Below are 26,686 nucleotides of genomic sequence, written 5' to 3'. Positions count from 1 at the left end.
AGTCGCTGCTCTCTGATGTCAGGCTGACCGTTTCCTGTAGATACAGAGTTGGGTCCTGGATCATACACCCGATAAGTCCCTTTTTAGGTCCTTTGAAAGAATTCAAAAGCACTTTTCAGGTTTAGACAAGAACCTGTTTCCTGTGTGACTTAGTTAGCGTTTTTTCCATGCATTAATCTGTCTCAGTAAGTCGCATTGGACTAAGGTGTCAGATAATTTACATTTATTCATTTAGCTGACGCTTTGCTCCAAAGCGACTTACGACGTTAAGCTACTTTACAATTATTTACCCATTTATGCAGCTGGGTTATTTTACGCGAGCAATTCAGGGTAAGTGCCTTGCTCAAAGGTACTGCAGCTGGAGGTGGGGATTGAAACTGTGACCTTTGGATCCAAAGGCAGCAGCTCTAACCACTACACTACCAGCTATCCCCATAATAATAATAATATTACTAGTAATAATTATATGTTGCCTCTCATCCAGGGTATTCCACACGTAGCCTTGCACTTAGCCTTGCTCCTCCAAAATAGGCTAATAGCGCTCTGATGCTGACCTGGACAAAGTGCTTAAGGATAGTAAGTTAGAGGAGTGGATAAGTAATGTACATACATGAAAAGGAAATCCAGTAAAACACATTCCATTTTTTACCTGTCACCAAACACCTGGCTTTATGGTCTTAAAAGCGTAAGGTGAGTTGACAGGACTATTCCATCTGCTGCTGTGTGCGTAGCCCTTCATATGTTTTCCTTTCCCTGCGGCTCACAGCTGGCCCTGCACGGGTTCGAACGGCGGGCGCTCGTGGAAGCACTGTGTGGTACGTCGCGAAACAAGGTGTTAATGAAGTAGAGCTGTAGTTGGTCTCCTCCACACTTTGTTCTTTTTTAAAGCACAGGTTTAGAGCAAAGAACACACATGCTGTTGGTGTAGCAGTGGCCCATGTATGCATCCAGCTGGGTCTCATCTCTTACTCCTGTCGGGGGGGGAGCGTTGAGGGCCTCGTCCCCAAAACTGCAGGACCGTACCTTCCACTTTATAGTTCCACAGAAGCACCAGTGAAGCCCTGAGATGTCAGAGCTGCTGGATCAGTATTTGATACTAAAAGATGAATCTTAGACAAAGACATTGGGTTTAGTGTTCATTGTAGCACCACTGCATTGCATTGCCCAAAGACAGCTTTTTTGCTGCATAATACTTTTGTGGCTAAAACGTCTTGCAATGTGAGTGAAATAAAAGCAGAGCTGGGAGTGGAGCTCCTTTGTGTTGGACTTGTACTGAACTGCTCCACTTTCACATGTACGGTAGTTTAGACGTTTAGTAAGACTTTGTCTTACTGGTGGACCAAAAGTGAAATAGTTTAAATGCACTTCTGAAAAGTAGGGGGTGCAGTGGCGCAGTGGGTTGGACCACAGTCCTGCTCTTCGGTGGGTCTGGGGTTCGAGTCCCGCTTGGGGTGCCTTGCGACGGACTGGCGTCCCGTCCTGGGTGTGTCCCCTCCCCCTCTGGCCTTACGCCCTGTGTTGCCGGGTTAGGCTCCGTGACCCTGTATGGGACAAGCGGTTCTGAAAGTGTGTGTGTGTGTGTGTGTGTGCACTTCTGAAAGTGTTGCTGAGGTTAAAAGAAAAGAAAACTTTTTTTAATATAATGTATTTCTGTTCACCATGTACCATGTTCTGTTCAGCGATGCTGTTGCTCAAGTAGCTGTATGCTAATGGGGAGCTGTGTGCTATGCTGTGTGAGTATCTCTTTTTCTTGGGTTTAATGTAAATCCAACAAATCCTCTCGGTGGTCCCCGGGCAGGGCAGGTGGTCTCTGCTGCAGCTGCGGAAGGCCTCTGCATTGTGTGGTGGGTACACAGGGACCACAGCCCCCACTACATTTGCATTACATTTGTTTAGCTTCAGTTTTCTCAACGTTACTTACACTGATTTACCTGTGGATACCGCAGGGTCATTGTTACTGTATCGTTTTAAGTAGAGTACCTGGAATAAAGTTACTGCAGCGGGAGTGGGGTTCAAACCCCCTATCCCATTAGTACAAGGAGGCAGTTGTAACCACTACACCAACTGCTGGCCCATTAAGATTAGTGTTTATTTGATGGGCTCACTGACAGATTGGCATATTGCCAACTGGATCAGTCTAGGCAAGAGAGAGGACTGTGCAATAACATATCTGGATGTACAGGGGGTCTCATCTAGGCTCAAAAAGCCAAACCTGACACCTGTATTTTCAGTGCTGTATGTTGCATTTTGCAATTTGCATTTTGTTTCTTCGATGGCATGTTTTTTGTTGTGGGGGTGTAGTGGCGCAGTGGGTTTGACCAGGTCCTGCTTTCTGATGGGTCTGGAGTTCAAGTCCCGCTTGGGGTGCCTTGCGACGGACTGACTTACCCCCTGTGTTGCCAGGTTAGGCCCTGGCTCCCTGCGACACCGCATGAGACGAGCAGTTTCAGACAATGTGTGTTTGTGTGTGTGTTTTTTCTTCTTGAAGCAGTGGCTGGTTTTGCGATGGTGGCTGTTCTCCGTGGTACCAGTGTAAAGAGTTCACCACCAGTGTGGTGAGGAAATGAGGCGCCGTCTTTTCCCAGCTCTCCTACACCAGCTCACACATATGTAGGACACCTGTATGCTGCTTTGCTCTCACCACTCTGTCCACTGCCACCGCACAGCTGTTGCCCAGGTTGTACTCAAACTTTTGACTCGTAGTTTACTTTGTGTTCTGCTGCTGCTCTAGCAAGAAGGTGAGCTGGTTTGCTGTAGTGGCACACTGTAGCGGGAACACACTGATAGTGTATTAGGGGTTAAGGTGGCACCGGGGGAGCGCTTCAGCGCATACATAGACATACGCAACACACACACACACACACACACACACACACACACACACACACAAGTTGTTCCCAGGGTTAGTGTTTTTCCTCGCATTGTGTGCTGCCTCGGGGCGTCCATTGGCTGAGTTTGATTGATCACCTCTCTTGCTTAAGCTCATTAATTTCATTGCTCTGTCTTTCACCCCACTTCATTCAACAAAAATGTAATTCTGCAGCCTGAGCCGTTCTCCTTTAACTCGGTTAGTCATGCGGAAATGGTTAATTCCGGCATACAAATTGAACTTCAGATCCTCATTTTTCCTCCGGAGCTTGAAGTGTATTAAGCCGGGACTCAATATGGATGTTTGGTGTAATGCGTCCCTAGTCCACTTTGTGCAGTTAGTGGTGACATGTAAGATTAAATGTTTCACTGTCTGCTTATTACATCTCACAGAAGTGCTGCCGCAACGTACCGAGCCCAGTGCCACTGACACTGGCTGTTTCAACACCGCACTCTTATCGCTCTTAGCACACGTGGGGCTCAGAGGCTCCCGCCGCCAAGGTGTTTACTGCAGCTCATTAATCTTTACGCACGTACACGCTCCCGTTGCCTCTCGTCTGCCTTCTTCGGGTCATTTTCAATTGCACGTGCTTCCGATGCCTCCGAGGACCCGAGTGCACCGCCTTGCTCCGTTGCTGCCGGTTCTGCGAAGCGGCTCAAACCTTTTCTTGGTGACACGAGCAGAGTCGGCCTTCTTTAGGCCCTCTCCACATTTCAGGTCACGGCAGCAGAGTGGGACAGTTTGGTGGTGTTTACCTTCAGAGTGAGTGGAAGGTGGAGATGCGCACAGAAACCTTCATTGCAAACTCCTGCTTAACCCCTGCGTCGCTCGGTCGAGCTGTTCTTCTCCTCATACTTGGCCTTTAATGTTACTTTAAATTCTACAGATTTTTACAAATACACACACGCAGGCACGCATATATCTCAACCTACAAGAGAAATATCGCATCACAGTCACGTTTTCGTTGTGTGCTAAGATGCTTATTTGGATAAATTGATTTGAAGCAGAGAGACAATACATACGTAGCTAAATAAAATTCCATACATATTTGGTGCATAAATTATTGCTAATGTGGTTTTTATTTTTTTTTTAATTTTTTTTTTATTTTGAATTAATGACATTTTTTCCACAGATAATTTGAGGTCCCTGGTGTCTCTAACAAATTCTGGGTACTTTTATTTGTTGCAGAGTGATTATTTATTCATTTATCTGATTCCCGCCCTCACAAAGTGGCTTACCGTGTTGAACTACTTACGGTGATTTACCTATTTATACAGTTTGGTCATTTTTACTTTACTTTGCTCAAGGGTACTACAGCAGGAAGTGGAATTCAAACCCATGAAATGCAGAAGTCATAAGAGCAATTGCATTCAGGTGTAGTGCAGTTACTCTTATGACTACCGTATCGACTGCGAGGCAATGTCACAATACATTTTGCAGTTAGAGTGTGTGTAATAGGAGGAGCATTTTGCTGTAAAAAGCAGACTGTTGCTTTAAAGTGTACAGATCCTCACCTGTAGCAACAAGAGTCGCACTCACAGAAATGGCTCGGGTTACATTAACAACCAGCTCTCCATGCAAACCACACTTATCTCTTATCGCTTTTTGCTGAACTGAGAAGGGAGACGTGAGGCAGAGCAGACAGAAGTGGCAGTGTGAGGTTCCCCGATTGGTGCTGGACTGCAGTCGGCTGAAGGGCTGCTGCTCACCACCGTCCTACATAATCCCCTTTTAACTGAGCGCCGCAGAGCTGGAGATGAGAGGAGCGTCTCGGCTGCTTCGCACCTACCTTCCGCTTTCGTGCCTTTCCTTCAATGACCACTGCAGCTGATGCCGAGACCCCTGGAACAGCCTCATCTTGCTGACTTACATGCTGTACATCTTACCGTAGTCGGTTTTGGGTTTGACCTCCATGCTCTTTCACTTAGGCTTTCGATGTTGACAAGGGTGAGAGACGCAAAGTCAAAGCTATCTTAAGAAAGCCTGAAGATGATGCTGCAGATAAAAAGTACAACTACTCAGCAAGCTGTGTGTATGAGCTTGTGTATCCAAGTAACAGGGGCTCAGAGGTGGAAAAAGCAGCGCGACCAAACATAAACAAGTGTGATGTAACTGCATTAATTTAGTTTCTAGCTGGATGCCAACAGTGGAATCTCAGTGTCTGTTTATTTTGTAGACAAGAGCTGTGATGTGCAGTTTAGAGGCTGACGAGGGACACGCTTGACGTAAAAAAAGAAAATTCTGTGTCTGCACCCTCCTCCAGGTCCTGGCCTACACCGAGGGCCTGCATGGGAAGTGGCTCTTCACCGAAATTCGAGCCATCTTCTCGAGACGGTACCTGCTGCAGAACACGGCCCTGGAGATCTTCTTGGCCAACAGGAGTAAGCGATCGATTGTGTTTCTCTCTCCTCCTCTCCCTTTTGGTGTTGGTTTTATTATTTTCTGCCCATCGTGTTTTCAGTGCATGCTGCAGAAAAAAAGTGCTTGTCTTAGTCTTGTGGGGCAATTATTATTGGCTTCTTTTATTTGGATTATTATTTTGCTTGGAATGTGTGCCCCTGCAAGAAGGCAGGGTGAGGTTTCCTCAAAAACTTGCTCCTCTGGTCCTGTTCGAGCAGCAGCGGTCATGTTCAACTTCGCTGACCAGACCACGGTGAAGAAGGTGGTGCAGCGTCTGCCGTGTGTCGGTGTGGGCACCAGCTACGGGCTCCCACAGTCCAGGTGAGGTCTGCAGGGGCCAAGCAACTGTTGGATCAAACTCCCGAAAGTGCCTCGCTGCTGCACTCTTCAAACAACTCAACTCTTTAAGTGGGTCAAATTTTATTTAAATCACAATGAAAAATGCATCTGAACGATAAGCAGGAGTGAATAAGGTAATGGGATACAATAATCTAGTTAAGCATTTTCCCTGCTTCACTGTTAAGTCTCATCGCGCCATTCTGTGGCTCCAAGCAAGGACCCGAGGCTCGGAATTCTGGGATGTGAGTGTTACTCATCACCGCGCGTGTAACAGTCAGTGTGGCATTGTGTCTCCTCACACGTAAATAGTGTTTAACCATGATCGTAAATACCCTCCATCGTCGGCCACCCATGTGCACGTCTGTGGGGCTGCGCTGCGGCACCCCTCCTCTTACTCTGCGTCCACACGGTCACGGTTCACACCAACCAGGTCCGAGTGCTCGTTTACACAGGAAGGTGAAGGGTGGGTTTCCCACCTTCCTGCCCATAATGCGCTGTAATTACCTTCACACAAACACCGTTTAACTTATTTACGTTACGATACATATTTATTTGTCCTTTCTTTATTGAAACGTATAGCCGGACCAGCTGACCCTAGGCGGTTCTGTACCGTAAAATCAGGGCCCACTAAAAAGGGCAAAAAAAACAAGATGAGAAACCCAGCAATAAGAAAGTAAGAAATCTGTCCTGCTCAGCGAAGCATAATGAGCAAAGTTCCGCGCAGACATTACCCTCCTGTTTAGTGTTTTGTATGGTAACCACTAATGTGCAGGTATAACTTGGGCAACTTTTTGTTTACCTTACAGTGGTTGTGGTGTGTCGAGGTGTCCTGCGGAACGATGCCACAAGCGCAGCAATGGTGATTTCTCGTAGCTGTATTGAAGCAGTCGCCGATCATGCGGAACGACACTGCCCAGATTTCAGGGATTATATTTTAACACCTGTTTGAACTGTAGTAGCACCATCAGCAGTCGGGCAGAATGACATTACCCAGAGTCCATGCTTTTGCCTTCATGCCAACTGATGTTATGTTTTAATGTTTATTTTTTTCTTTTAGTTCTAAGCTGCTGCTTCTTTTATTTCCCAGCACTTCTAAGCAGAACAGGAAAGTGAAGAGGAACAGAGTTAGAGGGTCAGCCTGAGAGCCATAATGACTATAATCTTGCACCGTGACATTGATTAATACCTTAATTTGCCATTGTTTTAATTAGATTGCAGGCCATTAGTTTTAGGCCTGGCAAACATCATGTTCAAGGACAGAAATTTCCCCACCCAGCAACAGGATCTCTCGCGTTTGGAAAGAAAGGAGCAGTTATTACCTGCTTTTCTCCAGATTAACATACTCAAGAAATTCATTGCATGCTCAGTAACAGGAATTTATAGCTAAGGAGGATGTTTGTACTTGTAAACACTTTTATATGAGATTCAGAATTTGATGTGCTAATTTTCCTTTAAAAATTAGACTGCCTGTGCTGTGATAAATTGGTAAATTTATTCATATTTGATCCAGTTTTTCCAGTATTTTTTATTGTCTTATTGATGTGGTTGCCGCAGTAACAGATCTGTGAACGTCTGCTTGCTGTACCCTGCCCTGGGTGTGTCAGTCCAGCCTGTGCCTTTCCTCCGTTTAGTATCCACTGTCCCTTCCTCGTTGGGACTGGACAACCGCAAAGTCTTCTCTAATTAAATGTAATATAATGTCATCTAATGTAAATGTTTATATGTATCTTAAAAAAACTATTAGGAAGGTGATCAGGAATCATCGATATTCTGGTAAAGTTTTATGCAGCTACTCGTGTGATGAACATTTGTGCATGTGGTGGAAAGAAACTAACTGTAGAATCACACGTTTGCAACTATGTCTCTTTCTCCTAATGTAATGCACAAATTGTATTTTCTTTGAGATGTACGTTGCTTTGGAGAAAAGCGTCTGCTAAATGAATAAATGCAAATGTAATGTGATGTCACATCTCCATGCTTTCATACCCTCGTGGTTTCCTCAGGCGCGTCTCACTGGCCAGGCCCAAGCAGCTGTTCAAGGAGTCCAACATGACTGAGAGATGGCAGCGCCGGGACATCTCCAACTTCGAGTACCTCATGTTCCTTAACACCATCTCAGGTGTGGTGCTATGCAGTCAATATGACCACAACCGGAGCAGCTATATTACTGTTCTGTTGAGCTGATATTGTCCTGTCTACTGTTTTGAACTGTGTTCTGTTTTCTTTTTCGGTCCAGTTGTGCTTTTGCCATCACTTAATTCTTTCATAAAATGTGTTGTGTGCTGACTTGGTGGACCTTTGTGGGGGGGGGGGGGGGGGGTGGTAGTGGTGATGCCTTCACTGTGTGATGAGTGCAATCTGCTCTCTGACCTGATTCTCAGGGCGAACATACTGTGATTTAAGTCAGTATCCAGTTTTCCCCTGGGTCATAAGCAATTACGAAAGCGAAGAGCTGGACTTGACATCACCCAGTAACTTCAGAGACCTGTCCAAGGTAACCTCCCCACACACACACACACACACACGCACTCACACACAGACACACACAAACTCAACCAGAGCCCTTGTGGGACACAGGGAACACCCTTTGATAGTCCAACTTAACATAGTGCACGGCTATGCAGTTTAACAGTTCTCATCTGGGTACCCGAGTCAACAATGCCCTGCCAAGAGTGTCACCATCGCTCTTCAGGTAACGTTAACCACCAGGAATTCTGCTGAATGTACGCTTCCTTTCACAGCTAAACATCTTCGCAAGTAACAAGCATCTTTGTTAAGCTAGGGTTAGTGGGCGGTTTTCGTACCTTTTTGCCGCTTGTTGAAGATAAATAAGTCTTGTAAGTGCGATGAAATCCTAACTCCCGTCAAGAGAGCACGCTTGTCGATAGACGACTTGCAATGGGTTTGTTGTTAAGTGAGTGGTAATGTGTTGTGTCATCTTCCATCATCATGACCGTGGAATTATTATTGTTCTTTTATGGAAGATTATGGAATAGCACCAGCCGGAGCACTTATGTTCCGGTTTAATTGCGAACACGGCCTGCTGAGGATGCGGCAGTAATAGTATCTGTGTGTAGTTACTGGTTAATGGCCATCTTTGGGACTGAATGTTGGCATAAGCCATCTGCCTCTGGATGAGCTATTTGTACACTTACTGCATGTGCCGAAGTGTGACTGAATTACTGTGTCTTTTCTCCCCAGTTACAGTTCTCAAGGTGTTTTTCATTTGTTGGCACTCAAGACCAGTACATTAGACCTAGAGGAAGGGAACACTTAAATGTTGGGATTTTAGTTTACCAGCAGGCTCACATCAAACCTGTAGGCCTTGCATTACATTTATTCATTTAGCTGATGCTTTTTTCTAAAGAGACTTACAATAATAAGGTGCTTGCAACTATTTACCCATTCATACAATTCAGTAATTTTTTTCCTGGAGCAATTTTTAGAGTGAGTACCTTACTCAAGGGTACTACAGCCAGAGATGAGATTTGAACCTGTGACTTTTAGGTCTAAAGGTAGTAGCTCTAACCTCTGTGCTCTCAGCTCTCCCCCGCATGCAACCTGCTGTGAAACCAGCTTGTCACTGGGGCTCCTAGTTTGTCAGCTCTTTGCTGATAAATGAAAGACATCATTGTGACGCTGAGAAACGCAGCCGGCTCCCTCCGTTGGGACTCCTTTGCCCTTTGTGCTGCAATCCAGGCTGGGTGTTTTTACATTCAAACCCCCTGCTGCCTCAGAAGATCTGAGGTAGCGTTCTTGGGTTGAAATGCACACTCCCGTCCTTTTCAGGTGTGTCATCGCCATAAGCACTGTGGTACACTGCGGTACACTGCGGTACACCGACCTCTGGTGGCCCTCACTGAGCAGCGGTTTGCTGCTAAAATGATTAATAAAACATGTACCTTATGTACCACAATAAAGCACTACCTGCCCCTTTGTGCTTAATGCCCTCTTTTCTAATATCTTCTGGGCACCGGTTATTTCCACAGCGCAGGTATCTTGGTCTCCTCCTTTGTGCTGTAGCAGTGCTGTTTTTGGAGGCAATTATTGTGTTAAGAGGTACGGTGCAGTCTGAACACGTCAAGTAGAGTCCTGCTCCGCTGGTCACAGCGCTGTTCTCCCCGGGGGGCCAATTAATGACGTTTACACTTAGCGCGGCCGCGCCGTTCTGCGTTCACGCACTCATACCGAGGATTTTTCAGCAAGCGACCAGGCTGCCTGCAGCCCCTCGTGAGTCCCTGTCTGGCTTTCTGCACCTTATCATGTTCCAGTTCTCTTTTTGAGTATGTATGCATTTTCATGCCTATATGGTGTGTATATATTCAGACATGTGCACACATAAATATATGCTATGTCTACATTTAAACTTATTGAATTCTCTGTTCTCTCCTAAGCAGTGTAAAAATCTCAAAGCAAGCAAAAAATCATCAACAAAGACACAGATGTGATTGTCAAAGGGCAGTCAGTTTGTCCAGTACCACCATTTTTAATTGCATAAATTACATAAATGTCTGCCTGTTAAATTCGTACACAGTAATATTCATTGCACGAATGCGGCATATATGCTGTACTTCAAACTTTTCTACTGCTTAGATGCCACAGAATTCACACTGTGTGTCGCTTATAGGCTACAGCAGGTGAGATTCTGCAGTACAGACACACACACACACACATTTTCAGAACCGCTTGTCCCATACGGGGTCACGGGAAACCGGAGCCAACCCGGTAACACAGAGCGTAAGGCTGGAGGGGGAGGGGACACACCCAGGACAGGACGCCAGTCCGTCACAAGGCACCCCAAGCAGGACTCGAACCCCAGACCCACTGGAGAACAGGACTGTGGTCCAACCCACTGCACCACCGCACCCCATAGATTCTACAGTACTTAGATTTAATTATTTTTTCGTTCAATTTATAGTTTTTCCAACTGTTACATTTACATTTATCTAGCAGATGCTTTTCTCCAAAGGGACTTCTGATGAACACTATGTAGTGTTATGAGCCCACACACCTTATTCACCGTGGTGACTTACACTGCTAGATACACTACTTACACCGGGTCACTCATCCATACATCAGTGGAACACACTCTCTCTGTGTAACTCACACACTATTAACTGTTGTGTGTTATTAACTATTCTGAGAGGCAGTTGTTAACACAGGCTCAGTTAGTCTGCTCACGATTCAGTCTACATGATATACGTGTGGCTGGAAGAGAAGATTAGGGCAGCTATGCTTAATAAGCTAAGAAGTCCAACTATGATTTTGGCCACTTGAGTTTCATATTAAACAGAGTTCAAGACAAACAAAGGCTGAGGATACAGGTGTCGCTACCACCACGCTGGGATTCTGAAAGGCCCATTAGCTTCTCTCTGAAAAGTCCATCAGCCTGCAGTCTCCTCAGTCTCACATAAGTCTGAATTAATGGCTGAGCTCAAACTTTTACATTTGGATGGCATGAAATACCCAATGAGTGTGTATAATGAATCACGTGTGGAAGAAGGGCACATTACTTTTAAGGAGAAAAGATAGAGCGCATGTCTGTCTGTAACACAGCGGCAGAATAAATGAGGGGCCGAGGCTCTTTCCGAGGGCTAATTCCCTCAGCAGACGCGCAGCATCCATATTAATGGCCGTGGGATGCCTGTGTTGTAGTTACAAGTAATGCATTAGAGTCATGAAGTTCAGCGGAACTGCATTCTTAGCCAAGGAAGCACACACATCGCGTGATACTCCGCTGGGGAAATACGCAAGCTCTTCCTGCTGTGTGATTTCGTCCTTTTCAATTGGTGGTGATGCTTTCTCCAGCTGTGCACCAGCGACTCAAACTGAGTGTGAAGATGAACTTTAACAACGTTTTAAACTTGGTCTGCATGGAATTAAGGAAGTGCTGAAGGTTGCAAGTTCAAGCCCCTAGAATGGCCCATCTGTTGAACCTTTATATGCTTCTTAACCTGAAGGGCTCCAGTACAACATCAGTTCATTTAAATGGGTGAAACTGTATGCTTTGGATCTAAATGTCAGCTGAGGAACATTGTAATTATGAAAGCTCAGCTTGTGTGTTTGATAGCACCTTGTTGCTGGTTCACACCCTTCAAGTAGCTGCCTGTAGAAGTGGCATTTAAATAGCAAATACATAGATAATCATAGCAGATTGTGTTGAGCTCATTTATCCAGCTGTCAATAGGTCAGGAGAGAAGTGGCTCAGAAAGACATGTCTGAGACCCTTCTCGAATGCTGGGAGGGATTCAGCAGTGCCGAGGGGCAGAGGGTCTTCATTCCACCACACTGGAGCCAAAACCAAGAACAGATAGACTTTGGACCCCTTGTGTGTGGGACCACCAGGTGGCTCAAGGTATAGGAGCACAGTGCTCTTGCTTGCTATAGCTCAGCAGCCAGGTCCTGCAAGTTCTATTTGATGCTGTTAACCACTATTCTTACATTTACATTTATTCATTTAGCAGACACTTTTCTCCAAAACAACATACATCTCAGAAAAATACAATTTGTACATTATATTAGGAGAAAGGGAGACATAACATAACACTCTGACATGGCCCAGCCCCCCGATGCCCCATCGTTTCTTTTTCCCATTGATCCCAACACACTGTCCACTTTTCCCCTTTTTGATTTATTTCTACTTCTTTTAGTTTAGTAGTTTTCAATATGACACGAATGGCTGCCACTCTTGCCCCCTGGGGCTCTCGGTGATGCGGTCCTGTGCTCCGTCAGGCCCTTTCACCTGCAGGGTGCGCAGGAGAGGAGGGGCTGACACTGCATGTTTTTGTCCTTTTCGGTTTCAGAGAGCAGTGTGTTCATAATGCAGGCATGGACCTTATCCGCCAACGATCTCGTCTATGCTTCATATTGTTGCACGGGTTTCATCTCTGAGCCTAGTTGCACAGGGAGCGATTGCAAAAACCCCAACGTGCACACTTATGTGACATATGGAATTATCAGTCAGCCTTGACCTCACAGTGATGGCATGTGCATGAAGGACAGCATGCAATTTGCTTTTCTATAGTGTCCCCAATAATATCAACAATACACAACGTAAACGTTTTACATTCACCCTGTATTATAATTTATGGGGCTGTGGGTAGTACAGTGGTCAGACACACCACTGCTGGACTCAAGGGACGCAAAGGATCAAGGTTCGTATCCCACCTCATGCTGTCATACGTTTGATCAAGGTTCTACCTAAACTGATGCATTAAAAATTTCCCTGCTGCATAAATGGGTAAATCACCGTAAGCAACTTAACACTAAGTCTCTTTAACGAAACGTCAAATAGATAAATGTGAATGAGTAAATGAAAATAAATGTGTGATTTTGACAGGATCAAGTAACCGGTGTTTGCATGAATGTAAGAGATGTCAGCCTCTACGTGTTCAGTCCTCTAGTTTAACATGTTATAAAAATAAAGCTGAGTGCTTCCAGGAGCCGTCCATGTTGCGCACCGAGGTTCGCGGCACCGCATAGATGTCAAGATGGGTCCCATATGCTTCTTGTCTGCCTGTATTTACATAGTTTAAATGGAGCATTAAGTACAAATGTTAATATTGAAAGTGAAAGGATTACTGCTGAGGGTTTCGGGAGGCGTACGATGTGTGGAAATGTTCCTGTTTTACATCATTAGTGTTGATTCGCCACGATTCGTATGAAAGGTCATTTAAAAAAGCAACCTGACAATAATCATAGAGAACATTTTATTGTAAATATGTTTTCCTTTGTGCTAACGGTGAATTCTGTCAGTCTCCTCAGTGTTTTTTGTTGGAGTAAATGAGCTGTGCTCGTACTCTGTGGCCAGGCACTCTTAGGCCCTGTCCATCACTGCTCGTGTGTCGAACGGCCGAGACATCTCGGGCTGTGGCTTCTTAACACCGCATGGGTCTTCGGGGCTCATGTTTGTCTTACGTGCCACTCACATATTATGGGAAACTTTAAATCCCTTTACATTCCTTTTAATTCCTACAAAGCCTGACCCAGGAGCAGCAGGTAGTGTGGCAGTCAGAGTCCAGAAATGTGTCCATTACATGAAAAATAAGCATGACTCATGTCTGATAAGTAAATCTTTATAAATGTAAGAGGCCCGGTGAGATCTTACAAGTTCCCTATTCCCTACTCCTTCTCTGCAATCTGATTTTGACATAATGTATATGACAATGTACATGACATAATCTGCGTTGCAGTAACCAGAAACAGCATTTTTCAACTTTTTGGTTATCTTCATAATGGTACTTACATTTATTTATTTAGCAGACGTTTACTCTAAAGTGACTTCTAATGAATACTACAGTATATACATTTATTTACATTTACATTTACATTTATTCATTTAGGAGACGCTTTTCTCCAAAGCGATTTATATCTCAGCGAAAAATGTAGTGTTATGAGCCCACACACCTTATTGACCAAGGTGACTTACACTGCTAGATACACTACTTACACTGGGTCACTCATCCATACATCAGTGGAACACACACACTCTCTCTGTCACTCACACACTATGGGGAACCTGAACATCATGTCTTTGGACTGTGGGCAGAAACCCATGCAGACATGGGGAGAACATGCAAAGTCCACACAGACCGAGTGGAGATCAAACCTATGTCCTCCCGCACCACCCAGGTGCTGTAAGACATCAGCCCTACTCGCTGTGCCACCGTACCACCCATATTTGCAGTCATCATTGTATAGAACATTTACATTATTTGCATTTATTCATTTAACAGACACTTTTCTCCAAGGCAACTTCTGATGAACACTATGCAATAGTGTTTTCAGGGAACTCTCACAAGTTAATAGTACTTTATGTGAAAAAGATAAGACAATTTTGTACACATTTTCAGTAATGTAATGTTGAGAGATCGGAACATTTACATTTACATTTTTTTTATTTAGCAGATGCTTTTCTCCAAAGCGACTTCTTATGTAAGGTTATCAGCCCGCACACCTTAGTCACCAAGGTGGGTGCAGGAGCTGAACAGGAAGTAATGTGATAATGCAGTATTTTCTGTTGACGGATAATAAGATTAGGCAGTGTAATTTACCCTTAAGTATGGTTATACAGCGGAGCCTCTCACCTGTTTGCCCACTTGCTGCTCCTGCAGGCTATTGTATCTGCCTGCTTATGGCTTCCTCCATCATGAAGCCATGCCGATGCTCCGTGGTCTCAGCCAGATGTGTGACGCGTACCTTCCAGAGGCGAGGAGGACCCTTGGTGCCCCTGTGCCGCACTTTCATTTTAATGAGCTCCATGTTATTACAGCGATAAATCAGCACAACTGCGTGATGCATAATTTAGAGCATGTATTCCGCTGCCGTGGCCCGGAGTAAACCAGCACTGTGTCACTGTCAGGCCCACGGCCCAGGTTCTGGGCCAGCCCTTCTCGCCCCCTCCTTCCGCTGTGTGGGGGCCGCAGTGGTGGCATAAACAGCTCTGTAGGGCACTTCTTTCGTATCGATCCATTTCCAAAAGGCTGCCCGTTATAGTGTCCTCGGAGCAGGCCGCCACGGGCACAGTCATAAAGATCCAGCTGGATAAAAGCAACTTCTTCAAAGGAGTAAATAAATAATAACTCCAGTTCATATTGCATTGATTTTTAGGAGGTCAGTAAAACATTCATGTCTTTTTTTTACCTTTTTTTAAACACAGCAGGGTTACACTTCTCTGTCTAATACACTGGGGTGTTTATGACCGGCAGCCTGTAGGTGTTCTCAACCCCCGGCGGGCCGCCTACTTCTCCGAGCGCTACGACTCCTGGGAGGACAAGGAGGTGCCCAAGTTCCACTACGGCACCCACTACTCCACTTCTGGCTTCACCCAGATGTGGCTGCTCCGTGTGGTAAGTAGGCAGAGGCGTGCGGCACCATCCGTATCTAATAGAGCAGCACACCAGCAGGCATGATGCCGCAGCTTCACGGCACAAATGGCAATCAAAGGTGTTTATGGCATAATATCTCAGCTGCCCTTTGTGAGCATCAGACCTCTGGGCAACCAAGAGTCAGGTTGATTGATGGGCGCAATTAGCGTAATTATCTGCGCGATGCATTGTCTCTTTTGTTATTGCACTACGGCCACGCATCTCCCTTTAAACAGCGACTGAAACACTGTCCTGTGTATATTTACTTTAAATGGGCCCATGACATGTCAACAGCGCTTTTTTACTTTTCAACATGCGTACACCTGTTCTTGCATGTCACACCTCATTACTACATGTCTGTACCTGTTTTTCCTTCTGCACTGACTGTGAATGTTCTGAGTGTGTGTGTTTTCAAGCATAGCATTTGGGTCAATACTGTATTAAGGTGAGGGCGGAAACCCCGTTTTCCTGCGCTGCTGCTACACCAGTAGATCACACCCATAACTGCTCCCAGTTGGTTATAGATCAATGCTCTTGCATCATTAGGAGCTTACTTCAAATCCACTTTAAGGAGCACTCAGGACCCACCAGATGATGTATTCACTTGCAGGTCCACCTGCAGGTCTTCACAAGGACTGTGGGGACAAGTATTTGTCCTGCAATTTCACCACGAATCAGCTTGACGCTCTTCATTAAACTGTCAGCAGCTAATTCTGTGGCACTCTTGAACATATTTTGTTCTAAAAGACAGCTTTTGCTTAGCTCAAACATGACATACTGTATACTGATACACACTATGGGCAATTTAGTCACCAGTCACCTGAAATACATGTCTTTGCACTGTGGGAGGAAACCAGAGCATCTGGAAGAAGTCCATATGAACACAGCGAGAACGTTTAAGCTTCGTACAGACTGAATGTTATTTGAACCCACAGCCCAGGAGCCATGAAGCACCAGTGCTACCTGCTAATTGAAAGAAAGGGTTTAGCTTCTCTGTATAACAGTTTCCAGCACCTGTGTTTGAGTCCATCTGAGATGAGAGATGTAAACAGGCATAACAAGAAATGCCTAACATGTCCCTCCTACATGGAGACAGATGTCACGTGTACAGAAGTGTGCTGGTTCCCTGTGGCCAGCATGGCTTTTGTTCTCATCCTCTAGGAACTCTTTTGTTGTTCTGCTAGAACAGAGCTCTGTTTGCATTCTGATTCCATCCTCTTGTTCCCCAGGAGCCCTTTGCCACCTTCTTTCTGAACTTCCAGGGAGGGAAGTTTGACCATGCCGACCGGACATTCTCCTCCATGTCCCGGGCCTGGAGAAACTGCCAGGAGGACACGTGCGACGTGAAGGTACAGTGCACTCTGAGACATACCTCACATACCACTGGTGCTTTTTACTGCACTTTTCTCCTCTCCTGGCCAGTCTGAAGGTGTACAAAAGGTTTCAGGCATTAAGCTGTCAATTCACTCTGGCTGCAGGGGCTGATGGGATACCGTGTGTCTGCAATCACTGCATCTCCTGTCAAATCCAAAGGGCATCATGTTTAATCAGAACCAATACGTGTCCCTCTCCTTTGAAATGTCTGTGGGTGTGTGATCAAAGGAGCGGATGAACCTCGATTCCAGCGCCTCAACCCCCTGCTGCTGGGGCACAACCTTCACATGAACCGTTTCTTGAACCCGTGATTGTGCGCAGTGCAGACAGCAGTGACGCATCTGAGGATGCCTTCCCGTTAAAACTAGCTTCCCCACTTCAGATATATGTTATTGTGTGGCTGTGCTTGTTGTTCTTGTTGTTGTTGTTGCTGCTGCTGCTGCTGCTACTGCTGTTTGTGCTGTCACCTTTCTGCTTTGGCTCTGTTCTGGGTGATGTGGAGAAAAGTGGCCCGTTACCAGTTAGACCCAGCTGGAGAACACACTAGTCCCAGTTCAGCCAACCTGAAGATATCGTTTTGCTATGATGCTTTAGTAGAGCATTAATATGCTTTCATGTTTTTGAAAGCAGGAAGAGAGAGCAGAACTTTGATTTCGCTTTGCTCTTTTTTGTCATCTTTGTAATAGTTTTTTTTTTTTTTTACAGCGATCATGCCAGTTGTGTTCAACTCTAGGTCAGTCTTTTGTTTGCTCCAGCATCATATTTCATCTTGGAAAGTCCTGGACAAATGGAATTAGCTAAAATAATGATATTCCAGATATAACTGTATATGAATGTTTTCTCCATGCAAAAATGTGTACTTTGCCTGTACTATGGTGATTGGAGTGGCTTGCAGAAATAGAACCTGGGTTCAAATCCCACCTCCTGATGAATGGAGAAAGTAAAAATTATCCACCAGTATAAGTAGGTAAATCAGTGTAAGTAGCATAATATTGTAAGCACCTTTTGAGGATGATAAGATGATGATGATGATGATGATGATAATAACAGAGGCCTGGAGGATGACAGTTTGGCTGGCCTGCACATGCTTGTCTGTCCCCAGCACCCGCCGTTCAAGTGTTCGGTCCTCGGTTGGTGGAGAGCCAGACCTCCTGGCCAAGAGTGTGTGTGATTTGGAGAGTGTGTGTGTCAGACAGAGCCTTAGTGGCTCTGAGCTGCTGCTGCTGCATTATCTCACTGGCACACGTGATCAGAACGTAATGTGCACTCCAGTGTACCCTTTCTGTGGTAAAATGATAACTTCATGGACAAAAGTCCTTCATGGGCTATTTTAGCAAGTGCTCTCACAGTGATGATATATTGGTGCTTTTGCTGCATTTACTTTATTTCTGTTTATCAGTTGCTATGGGAGCCTAAAATGTCCACATATCATTAATAATTCAGCGGTGGTAATGATGTTTGCTTTGTTAGAAAAGTAATATGAGTAACACGCTTCCCTCTCTTGCTTTCTTTCTAATCTAATCTCATTTTTTCCTTCATCATTTTTCTATTATGTATAATTCCTCTGTTAGTCATGCATCTCTACATGCAGCTTTCTTGTTTATGTGCTTGTGTATCACTGTAATGGAAAAATACAGCTGTGTGCTGCCAGCATTTTGATTGCTTTTTTGGGCTGACATTTTTGCAAAGTAAAACAAAAGACATTTGAAAAGTAGCGCAATTTTCATGAATAATTACTCGTTACAGCGGTGCAATATTTTCCCATAGAGGGTGGTGGCAGGGTGTCGCAGATTAAACTAATGTCTTCTGCTGATATCAGTGAATGAATTATAAATTAGCCTTTTTTCTTTCTCCTAATTATACATAATAAAATTGTGGAGCAAAGTAATTTTATTCAGTCAGTTAATATTTATCATAATATAGCAGACGATCAGTGGCACTTTTTCAATATAGCGACCTTTTTAACCATCCCGTATTGTGCTGAAAAGCTTTTTTCAGTGTTGCTCGAGTGCCAGTTCAAGGAACAAGAATATTTTGTAATCTTCATGTCTAAAAAACACAGCTGAAAGCAAACTAAATGTGCATATGTATGTACGTGTGTCTTATCTATCTCCCTGACACTCCTGTTTTTAACCCAGGAACTGATTCCTGAGTTTTACTACCTCCCAGAGATGTTTGTCAACTCCAACGACTTCAACTTGGGTGTGATGGATGACGGCACGGTGGTGTCCGACGTGGAACTGCCACCATGGGCCAGCACCCCAGAAGAATTTGTGCGCATCAGCCGGATGGTGAGACTCACTGTGTGAACCGGCACATCCTCAGGGAGGAATACCAGGCTGCTCTTTCACCGTCTGACAGATTTACGGCCGTCTTGTATGAGACGCGTTATCAAAAGACTCGTGTTCTTACTGCAGGCACCAGTAACGCATCACAGTTCGGATCTCAACTGTAAATCAGTTTTAGCTGTTAAACTGTTAGTATTCTTCTAACATCCGTAAAATACTTCAGTTACAGAATTACGCATGTAGTCACGCATGTCCCAGTTGTCAGGATTCAGATCATTTCCAGTGCTGGAGAAAAGCTGGAATAATGTAAACAAACATGAGGGTCATTCCTTCACCCTGCACTTAACCCCTTGAAAGCAGCACCATGTAAAGCTCTGGTATTTGTTTGGTTTCGGCACAGCGGATTCACCTCTGATCTCTGACCTTCTCCCCGCTACTAATGGAGATGCTGATTGTGCTGATGTTGCCCATGAATCATGTTCGCTGGGTACGACTGGCCTAGCAAGGCCTCATGTGCACGCCTGGACCCTCGGCACCGCGCAACTGCGGCGGTCCGTCTTTGGGGCCTTTCGCTGTCGGCTGTAACAGCCGGTTAGGGGTGTCTGAGAGAGGAACCCCTCTTTTATTTGGTCATCGTGACATTAATGGTGTGGTACTCATGAAGGCACACACATGGCAAACACAGCGCTGTGGAAATGCCTCAAACACAGTGGATCAGGACGGCTTCACACCGTTAATCATCATCTCAACCTTTTGTTCCTGGAATGAGAACATCAGTTACTGCACATGTGAAAGCAGAGTTTGACAAGGCTAAGTTCTCGTGCTCTGGCTGTGGTTCCGTGTGAAGTCCTGCTGAAGTCCGCTGTCCACCATCCACGGTGTGGTTGCGCTGATCCCAAATGATGTCCACACTTTTCTCTTCTTTGAACTTTCCTTGCTGTGTGGTTCTGAAGCTTCCGCAGCCTAAGTGGAGGCATTACTGGAGAACACTTGGTAAAAGATGTCAAAGAGCAGCAGGGTTGCAGTGTCCACGCACTGGTTTCTGTTGGCGTCTTCCCGTGGTTCCGGCTCTGGCCAGCCTGCTATTACAGCTCATGGAGGGTTCCCCTGTGTGAAGACCAGCCTTTTTGTTATGGGGAACGCTACCATCCAATGGTTCACAAGACAACAGCCCAGAGTCAGAGCATGAAAAACAGATACTTTTCCCCATCTTCCCATCATTCTAATTGCATTAAGTAGAATTAAGCATTTCTCAGAAACCATGGTAAATGTGATATTTATTCAGAGTTAGTGTGTACTGCACTAATAGATGTACCCAGTATTATGTTGACTAGAGGCATGAACGTCCTTGGATGTGCTCTCCACTTAAGGGGACAAAGAAGCACCTTTGTCAGTAGGACTGAAAATGCGACAGTCACATACGAGGCTTGTTTTTTTCTCTTGCCGAGGATCTTCTGAGAGTCATATGTTTGTGTGTGTTTGGGCATACGCCTGTGCGTTTGCGTTCTGTGCTGTAGCCATGAAAGACCAGCGTGTGACATTTAAGGGTGGTGATTGAGACATCAGGGATCTCCTAATGACAGACAACTGCCGTGACAGTGTGTCGTCTGGCCTTCTGTTGTTGGATAAGAAATTGATCATGAGAGCCAGACCCCAAACTGAAGCAAAAAGTGTGTGGGGCCAGTGAGCTGTTTCATCCTTCGTCACGCCTGCCAGTAACATCTCCCGTCATTCATGGTGCCAACACACCGCAACAACTGCACCTGGTTATCATGCCTCCCTAACACAGACACCTAGTTACAGTAAACAAACATCTAGTTTCCACAACTACCAATTTTCCTATTTACATATACCCATGAGGAGGGGCAGACTGCCCTGAAGGGATCAAGACCAGAAACGACAGTTCCTAAGCAATGCACGTTTGCCCTTTATTTTGCTTCTTCCTGCATCATGTCCTGGTTCCATATTCCTGCATCATCCTATGACAAGTATGAAGGAAGCATCACATGACCTTTACCAGCTAATTAAACCACCATCATTCTTTTAGTAGAAACTACATGTCTGTCGCTTCTAGGTGACCAAGTGCTGCTGTTTGCCTGCAATTTGGCACCAGAACACATGAGCTCATTGTATGATGCCTTTGGTCTGCAAGGAGATGGAAAAGGCCCATTAAAGTTTCCAGGAGGCTGGTTATTGGAGAATATTTCACAGGGGCAGCTATAGGTCTTCCAGGGTCACATCAGTTAGATAATCTCACTATTTACAGAAAGGAATCCCAGAACACATGACCGCTCACCTGTAAGGAAAGCAGCACCACATGGGCTCTGTCTGACAGCTGCCTGCCTCTGTTTACAGAGAGAACAGTGATACGCCAAATGCCGCCAGCCCCCAGCTGTAATTTCACCAAGACGTGAGAATCGGGTGTCACCAAACACTGATCTGACACGTCAATCGCAGTGTTCACATTGAATTTTTGTGATGTCCACCAAACAGCAACAGCGGTGATTCCTTCGGGACTCAAAATATGATGATGTTGCCATCTGCCCTTGAGTTGACATGCGCTCTTACCGAGCAAACAAAGTCCTTCCAGGAAGGTCTGTCTCCTACTTTTGTCCTTTGTAACTGTGCTTGAATCTATCCAGCTGGGGGCTGATTGTCCTCTTCTTTTTCCTCCAGGTTCACTAAGTCATCTGTATCTTTTTTTGAAAGAATCCAACATTTTCATGACGTGTCTAAAGTATGATAATCTGTCTCAACATTTGTGCTTCCAGTTAAGAGTTCAAATCATACGCATTCATATGCAATGCCTGCACAGCATGTTTGCACCACTAATCTCAGCCTGAAAGGTGATCTGAGTTCCTGATCAGCTGTGCTGGAAAGTCTCCACTGAATACAAGCAGCATCACTCTCTCTAAGGGCCACCTACTGCAGGGGGCCAAAGGTCAGGCGCTCCTGTGACCCTAAGAGTCCCACTGGAGGAGCTGCCGGACGTGTGCGTGCTCATGCTCATGTCCTGTGAGTAGCGTTCACCCTGGAGGACTTCAGCCATGTGCAGTGAAGACGTGTGTGTGTGTGTTTCATGAGATCCCTAGTCTGAGTAGTGTAATGGTGTGAGATGGTGTTGCAGTTGAGAAAAGCCTTAGTGCAGCGCAGCTGACACTGGCCCCGTGGTGTGGTACTCTCCCCGAGGAGTCTGCAGCATGTGTGTCGCTCCGCAGTGGGAGCATCTTGGGCCCAGTGAGAATTTACTCCAAGGCACTGGACTTACACAGGCTTTCTGTTTGGGCCAAGAGTAACGAGGTCTTTGTGATGTCTCTCAGAACTTTACGAGGTAGTTTAAATAGCAGAATAGATGATCATGATGTGACCGTTATTTCTTTTTAAATATGTGTTGTATATGCTAATTGTATGCTTTTCAGTTAAAGCACTTATTACAAGCACTTAAAAGTATCAGCTTTTTTTGTATACCTGACACCTTTGTCAGAGGCAACTTACTATGTGAGGGTTGTACAGTAAGTTTTAATGTAAGTGTATAATATTTTTACCCATTTGTACAGCAGAGTAATTTTTACTTTATGCACTCAGTGTAAATACCTTAATCAGGGGAGATGCAGCAGGAGGGGAATTTGAACCCAGGTCTTTCAATAGCCACTGCGCCACCTGCAGCCCGCTGTTATATATGAGGAAGTTTTTGTATTTTTATGTATTTTAATGCAGTGGACACTCTTTTGGTGTTTATGGTGTGATTATGTTGATTTGATTGGTTTTTTTTACTGAAACTAGAGGGAAAGTTGCCGATTTGCTGCAGCTGCAGAGGTGAAGTTGACGTATGTTCAACAGGTGCAGCTGTGTTTGGACTGGAGCTCCACTGAGCGGCTCCTTTGGTCGCCTTCAGATGGACACAGGTCTCAGCTAACAGCAAAGCTGCTTCTGGACCTTCCCTTCACTCCCACTCCCACACACACACACACACACACATAAGTATTGAAGTAGTATCAGACAGTAACAATGATTGAAAAAATAATGTCGCACAAAAACACTTGTTGTTTCAATTTAAGTGTGCTGCTCCAGTGTGTAGTCAGGTCACTCTTTTGGGAGACTGAATAATTTATTTTGGGAGTTTACCATCTGTTTTGGTCAATATGGTTCTAACAGTTGGGGACTCTAAACTGGCCATAGTGTGCGTGTGTGTGGGAGAGTGCGTGCCTACCCCGTGATGGAGTGGTGTCCCGTCAAGGCTGTAACCCTGGTGAATGCCCTGTGTCTCTGGGATAGGCCCCAGACCACCGCCACCCTGCTCTGGACAAGCAGTTATTCATATTGGTTGGGTGGATGAGTGAAGGAATGGTCATTACAAGCTATTGTTCAGAACTAACTGACTATGTTCAGAACTAAGTTTTATAGCTTTACTTGTTGCAACCTGCCCCGTTTCACACATTTGAAGTAAAGAAGCTAAAAGTTAAAGTGAATGTGTATCTAGCACAAAAAAGAGATGTGTTAAGAGAAGAAGCCTAAGTTTGAGGATGCAACAGTACATATGATTGATGAAGGTCCCCACCTTCCATGCGGGATTAGTGTAAACCACACATTATTATTTAAACACGTGTATTTCGGTAAAGTGCTTCATTGTGCCTAAAGCACAAACTCCCGTCTGAATGTGTAAAAGTCACTTTTTGTTTGATTCCTCTATTTGGATCGGCTGTTTTCAGAACCTGAAGACGTTTCTGAGACTGTGTTTATTGATGGGCTTTTTTTTGTTACAGGGATCATTTGGATGTTCTTTTGTTCACATAAGGCGATTAGTGGTGAAATTGATCTGTGGGTTCAATAAGAAGGTGTGCCCGTGGCACACGCCTCACAGCAGTGACAGCTCCACTCCCGGTGTGCGCTGCTGTCATTCAGCTGATTGGCTGCTGTGAAAGACACCCCGACCCCCCAGGGGTCAGACACAAAGTGTGTCCCGCTTTAGAATTGCAGATGGGGGCCGTGTCCCTCAGGGCTCGGCGCAGCGAAACATTGGTTCAGGCCCCTCAGTGGAGAGAGGGGTCACCGCGCTACGAATTGTGATTAACGTGGAAGCAGCTCCCACAAGACGAGCACAATGGCGGCGGCGGCGTTCTGACTGACACGCGGAGTGGCCTGCGCGTTCCTGCTTGTCACACTTGGCGCTGCCTCCGAACAGCAGAGCACGGCCCTGGCGAAGGTCGGCCCTGCTGCATAATGAAGCCGTCCCGCCGGGAATCGGGCCCTGCCGCTTTAGACCGGTGCACCGCCGACAGCGGATTGGCACCCTGGGGTGGGGGGGCTCGCCGGGCTGATGTCGTCCAAATGAGATTAAAAGAGCTTCTGATGAACAGGGGCATTAATCACAGGAAAAGGGCACTTTGCATCTCGCTTGCTGGCATTGTGAGCTTCATGCAGAATATACCTACCGCATTTCACTTTTGTCAGGAGGTGTGCTTCATTTGGTTTGCTGTGCCTTATGCTGTATTTTGCATTATATTAATATTACATTTATTCATTTAGTTCACGCTCTTCTCCAGAGCAACATTCAGTGTTAAGCTACTTACAGTTACTTGCCCATTTATACAGCTGAGAAATTTAGGGTAATTAAATTGCTCAAGGGTACTACAGCTAGAGGTGAGATGTGAACCTGTGACCTTTGGGTCCAAAGGCAGCAGCTCTAACTACTACACTATCAGCTTCCCCCGTCACTGTTATCATTTTAATTTATGCTTTCTGATTTTGCTTTGGTTATCAAAATGGGTTCAGCTGTTATATCTACATTTATTCATTTAGCTGATGCTTTTCTCCAGCATAACTTAGTGTTCATGTACTTGCGCTGATTTACCCATTTATCCAGCAGGGTAATTTTTACTGTACCAATTCAGGTTATGTACCTTAATCAAGGCAACTACAATAGGAGGTGTGACTCAAACCCAGGTCTTTTGAGCCCAAAGGCTGTAACGCTCTCTTACGCTATCTGCTGCCCTGTGTGTGTCGTTATGTATACACAGACATATATGTGTATATTTTTTTGGCAAACTGAATTTTTTTATTCATTAATCAGCAGTGTAGACTAGGCGGCCGTGCGCAGGACAGTTTGTTAATGGAGCTCTCCATTTTCGTTATTAAATAGTGGGCCTCTCTGAAGACTCCATCTCCTGGGCTTTGTGCTCAGGGTCTGTGGCTTTATTGATATTGCTTTTCGTCCTATAAACTCATTTAAAGGGAGCTTTGGCAATTTACCGCCGGTGTCTCGTCAAAGGGAAAATGTCATGTCGGACGCCAGACGTGCGCGATCCGGCGCTCCCTGATTGAAAGTTCTAATTAAGTGACTCGGGAAAATGAACTAAAATTAGCTGTCAGAAAGTCACATTTAAGTGAGTGATGGAGCATTGCAGAAGTAAACATTTAAAATGATATAAATTGCCATTTAAGTGTATGCTGTAATGTTTGTCATTCATTAATGTGACAAGAGGCAGCAATGACAATTAGGTCCCAGCTTTAATTTCAGCACATTTAGGCCCTTTGTGTGAGCACACTTGTGCAAATAACACTATTTGTTCATTTGTGGGCACACACAAGTGCTGCTCTCCCCCGTCGGTGATTGTAGCAAGGGGACAGTGTCTGGTGCCAGTGTTATGGCACTAAAAACACACTACTTATTGATTTACCTGATACTTTGCAGTGATTTGCTCGTTTATATCGCAGGGTAATTTTTGCTCTATCAGTTTAGACTCAGTACTTTGATCAGGTGGGCTACAGCAGGAGATGGGATCCGAACCCTTGTCCTCTGAGTTCGAGACAGTGGCTCTAACCACTGTGCCCCGTGCTGCCCTGCTACCTGCCCCTTTGTTAATTCAGAAACTCCATAGAAAGATGTCTGAAGGCTCGGAAGTTGGTTGTCGTCTTTCATGCGTTCCTTCAATATCATAAAAGTATGTTTTAAATGTGTTTAATGCATTTTAAATGTATGCTTTGAAGCACCTTTAAAAGATCAGCACTGTACTGTAGCAACATTAGTTCAGGTCTTTCTGAATTTTGCCATCATCGTTCACTCCTGGCTGTCCTGCTCTTAGAAACGTATCTTTATTTCCCTGTAAAATGAACACTGGAATTTAACAGGGTGATAATTGTAGTTCTTTCCCATGCATAACTGTAAAAACACGAAATGTACAATTGGAGTTCATGATTCTGCTGAGTTTGCCACTGTTTTGTTTGCCTCTAACTTGACTATGACTTTGGAGTCCGCACTTTTACAACTTTGCTGCTCGTTTCCCTTTTCAGGCGCTGGAGAGCGAGATAGTGTCCAGCCAGCTGCACCTCTGGATCGACCTCATCTTTGGCTATAGGCAGCAGGGTCCTGAGGCCGTCAAGGCCCTCAATGTCTTCTACTACCTGACGTATGAGGGTGCAGTGGACCTCGGATCCATCGGTGACCCCAAGCTCAGAGAGGCGAGCGACCCCCTAGCCACTCTGCTGTCTTCGCTTTAACGTTCTGTACAAACTCTGCGTGTCTGTCTCTGTACACGTGTCATGTGTGTCCA

The 26,686-nt window shown here is 45.2% G+C and overlaps 1 protein-coding gene across 1 annotated transcript in view; it reads left to right on the top strand.

The window, feature by feature from the left end:
• The window catches only part of LOC108936707 (lipopolysaccharide-responsive and beige-like anchor protein), a 141,267-nt gene that overhangs the window by 94,424 nt on the left and 20,157 nt on the right, over positions 1-26,686 (top strand). The window contains exons 41-48 of the mRNA XM_029250163.1: positions 5,133-5,250; positions 5,488-5,590; positions 7,612-7,727; positions 7,990-8,102; positions 15,316-15,456; positions 16,704-16,823; positions 18,987-19,139; positions 26,427-26,594. Coding sequence (XP_029105996.1) covers positions 5,133-5,250; positions 5,488-5,590; positions 7,612-7,727; positions 7,990-8,102; positions 15,316-15,456; positions 16,704-16,823; positions 18,987-19,139; positions 26,427-26,594 — 1,032 coding nt within the window. The remainder of the gene's footprint in view (positions 1-5,132; positions 5,251-5,487; positions 5,591-7,611; positions 7,728-7,989; positions 8,103-15,315; positions 15,457-16,703; positions 16,824-18,986; positions 19,140-26,426; positions 26,595-26,686) is intronic.

Source organism: Scleropages formosus, chromosome 3, assembly GCF_900964775.1.
Source record: "Scleropages formosus chromosome 3, fSclFor1.1, whole genome shotgun sequence".
Classification (NCBI taxonomy): Eukaryota; Metazoa; Chordata; class Actinopteri; order Osteoglossiformes; family Osteoglossidae; genus Scleropages; species Scleropages formosus.
The sequence above is the reverse complement of the archived record's forward strand: the minus strand, read 5'-3'. Positions and strand labels throughout refer to the sequence as shown.